This window comes from Hydra vulgaris, chromosome 12 (assembly GCF_038396675.1).
Source record: "Hydra vulgaris chromosome 12, alternate assembly HydraT2T_AEP".
Classification (NCBI taxonomy): domain Eukaryota; kingdom Metazoa; phylum Cnidaria; class Hydrozoa; order Anthoathecata; family Hydridae; genus Hydra; species Hydra vulgaris.
In genome coordinates this window covers 9,062,501-9,075,043 of record NC_088931.1, presented here as the reverse complement: position 1 = coordinate 9,075,043, position 12,543 = coordinate 9,062,501, and the positions used below count along the sequence as shown (strand labels likewise).

Genomic DNA, 12,543 nt, shown 5'->3' with positions numbered 1-12,543 from the left:
TTTTAAACAACATGTCGTTATAAAATATAAAGTTTACAAGATTACAAAATAAAAATAATAAGTAAATGACATTAAAAAATTTACAAAATTAGATCAATAAAAAATAAAAGAACGCGGGGACTCGTAGAAGACCGTTATGTCTTGTCGTCGAGAACCGCCAACATAAACGTAATATTTTCTCGTAATATTCGAAAACGATAAACAAGATATTTACAAATTTTTTCTTCACAGAAAGATTCGTTAAAATTATTAAAATCTGATGTATATATTATATATTAGAGATTGGCCGATTCCGAAAAATACCGATTCCGATTCTCTGTTGCGATTCCGATTCTTTTGCGATTCTTATTATTTTAATTAAAACTGGTAGTTAAATTAATAATTTAACCGTTATATCATGTTAATTTAATACTTATGCAGATTTTAAAAGTGAAAACACCAAAATTAGTTATATTAGTTATACAGGTGAAACAGGACCAAAGACACCAAGGCCCAGGGGCATGCCCCTTTTTAAAAAAATTGACCTATAAATAGACTTTTTTTTTCGAAACAAGGGAGTGTTCCCCCTCTATTTTGAAAACCGTATCGTCGGCCCAGTGAAATAATAGCAACTAAACAAGAAACATAATATTAAACAATATATTTGTTTGTGTGGAACTTATTATTATTAAGAAACAAATAATATAGTCATAAGTAATGGTAAAAGTGATCAGATATACAGAATGTTATCTTTTCAATTAGCTTTTACATATGATCTTAGTACCGCTGGGTAATGATAGTTAAGAAACGGGAGGTTCTTGTTCAAAAACACAAGCATTTGCACTCGTTCCGGAGTTAACCGACTTCTTTTCCGGTCGCAGATATGACCCGCAGAACTAAACAACCGCTCCGAAAACACTGTACATAGAGGCGTCCCTATAAATTTCTGTGCTAGTTTTTTCATGATAAGAAATTTGGATTTCCTCCAGTATTCGAAGACGTCCTCGTGACTTGCAAGTAGAGGTTCTTTCAAGTACACTGCTACTTCGTCTGACATTGTGCAATGCGCAGTATAAATCTAAAACATTAAAACAATTTATAGGCTTGCAATATTTAAAGTACAATACTAATATAGAAGCACAATACTTACTACAGAATTTGTGTTGATTAATTGGTTATATATTGACCAGACAGCACCTGGAGCAGGTGTGGTAGGTTCTTGATTTTCAGCAGCTTGAATTTCATGACCCTCGTCTATGTCCAATGTATTTAACTCGCTAATTAATAAAGTTTTCTCAGCCATCGTCCTGCTCCTAAAAATCTTGTTTTTAAATCTGGGATCTAGTATTGTTGTAAAAGCATATATAGGTTCGTTCTTGCAGTCTCCGTAACGTCGATGCAAAGATTAACACAGAGATTCTTTAAAATTTCCGTAGTCCTTGATGCGATCAATTGACATGTTAACTGCATTTATTATTGGGATAACTTCTGATGTGGTCACTTTCGATGAACTTGCAGTAAGCGTGATCTCTTCAAACACTTTTAAAGCAGCAACGAGAGGAACCAAACTATCCCATTCTCCGGTTGACAACTCCTTGTTTTGTCGAGTAGCTTTTGGGAAATGTCGCGTTACCAACAGAATCGCATCTTTTTGTTCAATTAAACGGTTCAGCATGTGGAAGGTGCTATTCCATCTAGTTGGCTCATCTTAAATAATGCTGTGTTTAGGCAGTCTCAGAATCTCCTGAGGTTGTCTTAAAAGTTTGTATGACTTAACCGAATGTTTAAAGTGTCCTACTATTTTTCTACAGGTAGCAGTTAGTAAAGATATGCGTTCATTGTCGAGGCAGCCGTCTTCCACTACCAACTGAAAGGTATGGGCAAGAAAAGGAATATTTGTAAACTTCCCGACTTCCATAGCAGAAACAATAGTTCTGGCATTATCTCTTACTACTACATTGAGTTTTTCAAGTAGTCCCCAATGCTCAAGTGATTCATTCATAAAGTTAACAAGATTGGTTGCGGTGTGGGACTCATAAGGAAAAGGTACCACGTCAAGACAAATGTGAATTTGTTTCATATCTTCTGTGAGGAAATGTGCTGTTAGGCTCATGTAATCAACATTGGCTGTTGAGCTCCACATGTCGGTAGTTATACTAACATGATTAGCTTTTTTTGCCAAGAACTGAATTTTACTTGATATCTTCTGATAAATGCTAGGAATTTCAATAGTCGAGAAGTATTTTCTGCTTGGTATCGTATACTTTGGCTCCAAAAACTGTAGTAACCACTTGAAACCGGGATTTTCTACTATACTAACAGGTTGGTTATCTGTGCATATCATTTCAGCAATAAACCTTGTAATTTTTATTGCCTTCGGATCTGTAGATGTGAGAGGCCTGGTCTTTGCAAACACTTGGTGTATTGTTGGTTGTTTAGAAGATGTAAATCTAGGCTTCATTTTTATAGAACTAATTGTGGAAGAAGAGCTTCTAGTATTGATCTCCGCATCCTCAGACTTAGGGTTGAGACTTGTGAATGCGGATGCGAGTGTAGTAAATTGAGGTTCCCTTGACATAGGAGTTTCAAAAGCAGGGTTAGGACTGGATTTACAAGATGGTCCTGCGGTAGAGCTATCCTCGCATATATTAAAATCGATAACGCTAGCTTTATCATGTTTCTGATTTTTGATTTCAGATTTATGAAAGGTTTTTAAATGCTTTAGCATGTTCGATGTTGTGTATGACTGACAAACTCTGCCACCACCCCTGGATATAACAGTTTTGCAAAAGTTGCATATTGCAGAGTTAGTGTCATTTGAATTGATCACAAAATAGTCCCATACTTCGCTTTTTTTACGTTTCGGCATGATAATGACACTATATATATATATATATATATATATATATATATATATATATATATATATATATATATATATATATATATATATATATATATATATATATATATATATATATATATATATATATATATATATATATATATATATATATATATATATGTTTATATTCTGAAATTAAAACAGCATTTATAATAATACAAAATAATAATACTAACAATAATAACTATTATAATAAAACAAGCAAATAAGATTTTTATGATAATACTTACCGTAGGTAAATTGATTAAAATTGAAAATAATAAATCAATTGAAATTTAGAGTATAAACTTATACTTTTATTTTCAACGTTTACTGTTGTTAGGGTTTTCCTTCACAGTTACTTAACTTCAACGATGATATTAAATGCGAAAGTGAAGATTTAACGTAAATTAAACAACATAAAAAATCTCAACGGCAAAGAGTGTATATACTAACTTAAATTATCAAGGGAGTAATAATAAAAGAAGTGAAGTCGTTAAAAGATATAATAAAAGAAGTGAAGTCGTTAAAAGATATAAGATAAGAAGTGAAGTCGTTAAAAGATATAAGATAAGAAGTGAAGTCGTTAAAAGATATAAGATAAGAAGTGAAGTCGTTAAAAGATATAAGATAAGAAGTGAAGTCGTTAAAAGATATAAGATAAGAAGTGAAGAGATATAAGAATAATAAAAGTCTTTTAAAAAAGAATCGGAATCGTTAATAAAAGTTGAGAATCGCGATTCTTACGATTCCTTGAAAATCGGTGGAATTGGGAGAATCGGCCCATCTCTACTATATATCCAAAAAAAAAAAAAATTGCACATATATATATCACCAAATCATCATTTTTACAATTAATTCATTAAGTATATCACTTAATGCATTAATTGTAAAAATTAATTAAGTTTTCGTTTAAATAAGTTGTAGCTACATTGTTCAATAAAAACTTGAGAAGAATTTTTTAAAACAATTTTGTTCCATAAAAATAGTCCTATGCGAAAAGCAAAAAGCAAAAATGGTCCGATCCAAAATGCAAAAACCATAGCAAAACTTACTATAATTTGTTTGAAAATATGGCAGCCTAATAAAATTATAATTGCGTAGAATGTATTTATTTTTATCTTTTGACAAATACAAATTATGAAAAGAAACCGGGAAAGACTTGATTTTACATAAAAACATAAAACATGGTACATTATAAACATTAAGTTGATATATATTTAGTGCATTCATTTTTCTTAATAGAGGTTTTGCATGTGTAAAACGTTCACTAAAATTTATTAAGCGTGCTATGTGCTTCTGATGAAGATAAAGAGGTTCCAGTTTGCTTTTATTGATACTAGCCCATGCAATATTTGCATATTTAATATGGCAGTATTCAAAAAGCTTCTTACCTTATACAAAATTCCTATACTTTTTGAAGTTTTGTTGCATAAATTTTCAATGTGAATTTTCCAAGAAAGGTTATCATCAACATAAACACCTAAAAATTTTGTAACATTTACTCTGTTTTATTTCGACATTGTCAATGAAAAGGGATGGCATTTTGTTAGGAATTAATTTTTTTTAAAAAGTGGATGAAAGAAAATCCAATTAGTTTTTTTAATGTTAAGCGATTTGTTTGATTTAAACCAATAAGAAATCTTGTTTAATTCTAGATTCATAAGTTGAAACAGTGTATGGATGTTTATATGTGATAAAAATAGGTTTCTCTCATCGGCAAACATTATTATCTTTAATCTGGATACTTTATGAAGATCGTTAATATATATGAGAAAAAGAAGAAATCCGAGAATTGATCCTTGTGGAACACCATAGGTGATCTTTAGCAAACTCATTGGTGAAGGAGCGCCAACAGATACAAATTATTTGCGATTAAATAACTTTTTAACCATTTAAGAATATTTCCAGTTATTCCGTAATGTTTGAGTTTTTGAAAAATAATTTTATGGTCTATAGTATCAAAGGCTTTGGATAAGGTTTTGGCTATTTTAAACTGATCAGGAAAAACTCCTTGTCTTATTAAAGATGAAAAAATCTTAAAAAGAATGTCTTTAATAACCTCGTTTGAATTTTTAATTATTTTGCTATTTATATCATCAAAACCACTCGCTTTGTTTGGTTTTAGCATACTAAAAGCAGTTTCAAATTCCTCATGTGATAATTCAAGTGATAATTTAAAAGAATCAAGATTAATTGTTGGCAAGGACGAGATATCAATTTTTTTTCTATATTTGGAATTTTTTTTGCTAAATTAGGTCAAACTGAGACAAAAAATTTGTTTAGTTCAATTGCTATTTCATGAGAATCATATATGATTTCATCATTACTTTTAATGCCATTTTTTAAAGCGCATGATTAAATTTAGTGTTACCAGTAATTTCATTTAGAATTTGCCATGTGCGTTTGGAATGATTTTCGTTTTGCTTAAGTAAATTAGAATAGTATTTTTCTTTTAGATTCGTTTTAAGTCTTTCAAAAACTTTCGCATAATTCTTGTTGATGGTTTTACTTTCAATTGTCTTAGCTTTTAAATATTTAATGTATAATTTTTGTTTGACTTTTGAAGATTTTTTTAGACTGTTCGTTATCCATGGCGATTTTACATTTTTCGGTTTTAGATTTATTTTACGTTTTGGAAAGTTAGCAATATATATTACATAAAAAGATTTTAGGAATTGGTAGTAAGCTAAGTTAACGTCAGATGAAGTGTTTATATTTTTCCAATGAAGCAATGACAGTTGCTCCCAAAACGATGATTAGTTTGCTTCGTTGTAGATGCGTTTAAAAAAGATTTCTTTGCCAATTAGTATTTCATTTGGTTCTAAATTTATAGAGAAAAAATTTAGGAAAATGATCGGAGATGTCACTTTTAATAATATTTTTTTTTAGAGATTCATTAAAAATATCGTTTGTTATGATGCTATCAATTAGCGAAGCTGTTTTTTCGGTGATTCTAGTTGGTTTATCTATTAATGGAAACACTCCATTTTTAAATAAATCGTTATAAAATTTTTTTATAGTGTACTTTATGTGGTATTCAAAACAATATAAGTTGAAATCACCAATTAAATAGTTAAGTTTGTTTTTTTGGTCAGTTTTTTTTATAATTGTTGCAATTAAATAATTGTTAGAACATTCAATTACGCCAGAAGGTGGGCGATAGCAACAACTTAAAAGTATATTTTTAGTTTTTTTGGTTAAAAACTTTGATTGTTAGAATATCTTTATCGTCATCAGAAATACACATGTCAAACCTCGTAAAAAAATTGAAAACTTTTTTTATATAAATAAGCACACCGCCACCTCGCTTTTTCGCTTTACTCGCGAGTGACATTATTTTAAAACCAGGCAAGTGGATATTTGAATTAGAATTTACTTCATCAGAATCGCACCACGCTTCAGTTATACAAATTAATGAAAACTGTTCAGGGTAATTTTCATACTTTCAAAATTTTTTTTAGACTTCTTATATTAATATGCAAAACATGTAAGCTGTCACGCTCTAAGAATTCTTTTATTTCATTTGCATAGAAATAAGTGCAATTACTTTGTAATGCAGGTGCTTCGCTAAATTAGGTTAGATCTGGGTCAGATCTTTCATCAATAAAATAGTGATTTGTTTAAAAAAAATTAAATGACGTTAATTCAAAATCATCAACTAGAACGGAATCCATTTTACTAATAAAAAAACTCTAAAATGTTAAAAGTAAAAGAATTCTTATTCTAAAAAATCACGCGTTATCTATTTATTGTATACAACTTTCGCATATTTACTATTTGTTCGTAGTGCTTTAGCTTCTATAAACAATTTCTTTCTTATTTCCGTTGTTCTCTCGCTATAATCTTCTTTTATGTATATACGATCTGTCCAGAGTTTTAACTTCAAGTAATTTTCCATTATTAAATGTTTATCTTTATAATTTAAGAATTTTACAACGTTCACGGCTAAGTTAAAAAAAACAAAAAACGTGCATGTTTAAAAAGTATGAAAGTATGATACCTCATTAAAGTGTGCCAAAAAAGATACTTGACATATTGCACTTTGTATGAGACACAAATAGCTAAATTAAGTCTATGACTGTTACAATGAGCATATGTAGCTTTTTCATTCAGATTTAAAATACAAGAGTGCAAACCTTTCGTGGGACCATCAATTGCTCTAGCACCATTATATCAATGAATTCTGCAATTCATGATATAAAGAAGAACCTGATACTATTTTATATTTTACTTATTTTGTTTTTTTACCAAAAAACAAAATAATCCTTACTAGTAACACCATTTGTGCAATCTAAGAAACTGAGAAATTCTCTTATTGAACTTTGAATCAACAAACCACATAATTAATAATAGTTGTTCTTTACTTTAACTGTCAGAAGCTGATAAAGCCTCTGACAGTTAAAGTAAAGAACAGCAAAAATAGAGAATATTAAAAATTTTTAAATTATATTATCATTAACAACTTCTCCAAAACACTTTTTTACCTGATGATATGGTGTCTTCGATATGTAAAAAGTATTTTTTTAATAATATCCTAAGTTGATCTTGAAGAGTTTTACCACCAGCTTTAACATAGAAATGTTGCAAACACTTGATTTTTTAAGAAAACTAAATAATTTACAATATAAATATAAGTTCTTGTAAAGATACGAGTCAACAAGACTCGTATCTTTACAAGAACTTATATTTTTCGGTAATATTAATAATTTCAAAGAGATTAATTTTATTTCGTCATTTTATTGCATGATGTTTTCAATTGTATGATAAGTGACTTACAAAGAGGAAACAAAAAATCACAGGCTAAAGGAATAGTATTCATTCCGGTATTATCTGTGGAAGAAGAATAATCTCCTATGCAAAGTGTATGATCTATTAATAATTACGATACCTGGTACACTTCCAGTAGTATTTGTTGCTGTAATTGCTAACCATAATCTTCTGAGAATACCAGGACCAGCAGACTGATTAAAAATTGCTGTTCCTTCAGTACCTGTATGTGGTGCAAGAGTCTGTGATTTTTTTCCAAAGTACGTTAAACTTGAATTTGGTATTATTTCTAAACTGCTAGGATTAGATATTAGTTGCTGAATTTTTATTATCTGGAATGTATAATTTAGCTTTAACAGGATCATACTCAATAATATTTATATTCATCTTTTTAATAGAAATTACTGTAATTGCTAACCATAATCTTCTGAGAATACCAGGACCAGTAGACTGATTAAAAATTGCTGTTCCTTCAGTACCTGTATGTGGTGCAAGAGTCTGTGATTTTACTCCAAAGTACGTTAAACTTGAATTTGGTATTATTTCTAAACTGCTAGGATTAGATATTATTTTATCAACATAAAATTTGTAGCAGCGTCATTTGAGTTAGTAGGTTCTGCTACATTTATCAATTTATTAGAATTCATGTTAATATTATTAGTTGCATTATTTTGCTCATCTCTCCTAATAAACAAGTTAGTAGCTTGAGATGTTGTTAAACCACGTGCTACTTGATTTGTAGTTGAATTATTATTGCGTCCGAATTTATCAACAGTCAATTTTATATATAAAGAAATTTTTTTTTTTAAATTACCATAGATTATTAATATTATTCTAAAAATCACATCCTTCATCTAGTTTTTTTAAAACATAGAGACATAAATGTCCACAGAAGAGGTATTTCCAAACTGAACTCTTTCACTATTATAATAAACGAGACTTTTTAAATAATTAACAATTTCAACTGGTGGTGGTTGAGTATAAGAGTCAAAAGTTTTTATCTCTGTCTTTGTACCAGCAAATCCAATGAAATCCTTTTGTACTTAAATCTCCTGTATTTAATATTCCACATTCTTTTTTTTTTGTGTCTATTTTTAGGTAATTCATCTCTTACAAATCACCTTTAAAATGTTTTATTTTTAGTTTTTTTGTTGCTTTGATTAACTGAATTTTTGTTAGTGGCTCATTTGGTAAAATTATTCCTTCAACATTGATAAGTTTATGATAATTGTTATTAATCTTTTTCATTTTTACTTATATATTTTTAATATTATTTTCTTTTAGCTTGTAGTGCCCTATGCTAATGTGTGTACACCATCTTCTAAAATAACTCTTTGACCTCTTTATTGACCTCTTTGACCTATAAATTATTGTTTTTTTTCTTCTTTTAGTTTTTAGTGTCCATACGCTAATGTGTGCATACCATCTTCTTAAATAACTCTTTTATCGTCTTCTGCGCTTAATGCTATTTTATGAGTGTAAATTTCATGCAAATGGGATCTTATTACATTTTCCTAATATGATTTCTCTGACTTAATTAGCAACCAGACAATCTCTAATGGACTTATTATAAAAGGACAAAAATAGACTTCGACAAAGCACTAATTGCAACAATTTTAATTACAACTATCAAAAATGAATTGTCTATAAAAAATGTTTGTCTTTCTAGACAATCATTTTAAAAACGGACACTAAATGAACAATCTCGATTTTTTAATGAGGTATAGAAGATCTATTTAATATATAATTTGGACTTATAACGAGTAATTAAATTTTCACTGCAGCATCGTTTCAAAAACTGAAAACGAGCACAAAATTAAAAATACAATTTTTCTAACAGAAGTTCATTTTTTAATTTTTTGTCCAGCGTGTGCTGTTGATTAAAAAGTTAATGTCTATTTAAAAACCTCAAAACGGACTATTTTGTGCTCAATTGAAGTTCATTAATTACTCAGTTCAGTTGTTTTTCAATTCTCAGTGAATGTGCGTGAAAATTTATTTTTAAAATGCCCTCTCCAGTTTGGGATTACTTCAAAAAAGTTGAAGGTAAGTTTATCATTTAAAAAATTTTCCTTAGTCACTAAAATCTTTATCACCTTCAATAAAATTATTTTAAAAATATGTGATCAAGGAGTTGTCCTTTATAAAATGTGGATTAGTAAGTAGAAGATTCCAATAGGTGTTAAAATTTATTTAGGTTTGTGAATAAAACAATAGTGAAAAAGAAAAATGTTTTTTACTTTCATTTTATTGATGAATATGTACGCAAGTTTTAAACAATAATTAATCATGGGCAATGATCGTCATTTGGAGTTTTGATGTCATTTCAATATTTTTTTAATATTATAAATTTACTACATAACAATCTTCAAATAATACGGTAATGAAAGATTTCTGGTTTTATGAAATCAAGTAAATTTAGACAAAATCATAGACACCAAATAGACAAAAAATTATGCTTTGTAGACTTATGAAGTGAAAATTATTTTTTAACTGAGCAATCTTAGGACACCATCAAAAATTTGATAGACAAAACAAGGACAAAAAATTAAACATTTGTTGTGTCCATTACAACATACAGAATTGTCTATGTCTGTGTTGTAAGTCTATCCATAGACTAGTCTGGTTACTAGACTTAATAAACAATTTTTGTAATCTTCATGCGTTATATTTTTTTAACAACATTTTTCTTTATTCCCTTACATTTTTTGTTATCTTTTCTGTGTACTTTGTAAGAATACAACTTTGATCTGAGTCCTATAAATTCTTCAATTTGTGCTCCTACTGATTCATCTTTAAAAATTCCTATTACTTTCTTATCAGCACCAACTTTAAAACCTACATTATTAATTTGTGGGTGCTTTGGGTCAAATTCACTTGTATCAAATTTGCTTTCAACATCATTAGAAATATCTTCATAAAAGTCTTCAGTTTTTATTTCGTATGCCAAAGAATCAGTATCTGTGAATAATAGTTTTGCTCGATCGGAGTACTTTTACTTTAAGAAATGATAGTGAAATTTATGCATAAGTGTTTTACTTAAATCTAAAATACACATACCTAAGTAAATTGGTTTGTTATAAAGTAATTTTGTTCTTTTCATATTTATTGCTATTAAGTTTTCAACAAATATTGTTCTACTTTCATAGTTTGGTTTAGATGCTAATTTAACAGCTTCATCTCTGTTTGTAACTAATCTAATATCAATTCTGTTTTCAATATTCTCCATTGTTTTTCCAAATACTGAATTATTCGTTAGTTTAAAAAAGCCTTTTTCAAAATCATAAGCTGCTTTAGTTCTTAGATTTGTATTTAGTTCAATGTATTCACTTAACCATGCTCTTTCTTCGAACTTTATACCTCTATAAATTCTTGTAATCTTTAATCCTAATCTTTAATACAATTTAAGATTTTCATTATGAACTATATACGTTTTCTTATTATTCAAGTTAGGTATTAATTCTTCAATATTATCAACAGTTATTCTTTCAGGTGCAAGTGGATAACCATTATGATCATCATGTAAATTTTCAGGGTAATCTAAATCAACTTCTAGTATACAGGAAATTGGTTACCAGTTTGTTAACTCGTTTTCATCCATCCATTTAAAACCAAGTGTTGGAAGTGGTTTACTCATTGCCCACCCATATAAATTATTAGCATCTAATTGCTGTATATATGTTGATTGTTTGCTTTGATCATACATATCATTCATATACTTATTATTAGAAGTTCCTAATCTATTAGATATCATACTAGTTCCATCTCTTATTCCTTGTTTAATCATCAATATAATATCATAATCACTCAGCAATTCTAACTTTATTTTTGTTTTCTTTAATTCTGCATCCCAAGTTAATCCTGGTGATGTATAATACCAAGCAGGATCTAATTTATAATAATTAATACAAACATCTCTAAAATTTTCAAATACATCAGTTAGTCACATCACATCTGAAACATTGTACAAATTATGGTAATTTCTAAATGTTTTACAATTAAACTCGTTCCATACTGTTTGTGGATGTGAGTAATCATTATCACTTATACTTTCATCATTTAATTTTGAAAAGAACGATTCTTTTGTTGGTAATTGTGTTTCAAACAATTTATTAATAGAATCAACCCAATCATATGGGTACACACCTTTTCTTAGTAACAAATCTAATTTTTTACCTGAATATAATTTTTCAATATTTTTACATCGATCTTTTGTTAAATTCTTTTATAAACTAATCTAAATTAGAAGGCATAAATTTATAACTATCTAAGAAACGGAGTTCACACTTAATTCCAATTTCTCACCATCTTTATTAATAAACTCACCAACTTTAATTTCTCTAGAAAAGCTAATATTCTTTTCTTCATGTTTGGTATACAACTCAACTTTCCTCCTGATAATTTCTTTATAAACAAGTGACAATCATAACCAGATAAATTGTGAAATATAACTATACAGAATTTTGGAATTTTATAATTTAAATTACAACTTTGATGAGCAGCACCTCTATATTTTCCAGTAATATGGCAGTGGTCACATACTTTATCTTTTTCAAGATCTTTCCACAAATGTGATATGATATTGCAGCATTAAAATCATCACTATTTTCATCAGTAACTACCATCCTTTTTGAAAATTTAATCGTATCAAAAATTTTCCTAACATCGTCTTCTAAGCTGTCAACAAAAATTTGTGCAACATCATCCGTTTCATTACTTGCAGTAAATGTTACTGGACTGCTTTGATAAATACTTTCGTCAAAAAATTTAATATAATAACAGAATGAACTTGGAATATGTCTTTGATATTGCTTAGTATAGGAATAGTTCGGATTTAGTGTACAAGTGTTAATTGGTTTGATAAAACTTTCAAAGTCGGCATATACTACAAACGGTACTTTTATAGATCT

General features: G+C 28.6%; 1 protein-coding gene across 1 annotated transcript; it reads right to left on the bottom strand.

Moving 5' to 3' along the window:
* Window positions 1-746: 746 nt before the first annotated feature.
* Window positions 747-2,848, bottom strand: LOC136087938 (zinc finger BED domain-containing protein 6-like). Its single transcript, XM_065811568.1, has 2 exons — window positions 1,130-2,848; window positions 747-1,057 (listed from the first exon to the last, which is right to left on the bottom strand). Exon 1 carries the CDS (start codon window positions 2,846-2,848, stop codon window positions 1,688-1,690), a length of 1,161 nt encoding a protein of 386 aa, XP_065667640.1. The 3' UTR covers window positions 747-1,057; window positions 1,130-1,687.
* Window positions 2,849-12,543: the final 9,695 nt, after the last annotated feature.

What these genes read in the sequence shown, in the direction of transcription:
- LOC136087938 (XM_065811568.1), bottom strand. Translation starts at nt 2,848, where the DNA reads ATGCCGAAACGTAAAAAAAGCGAAGTATGGGACTATTTTGTGATCAAT.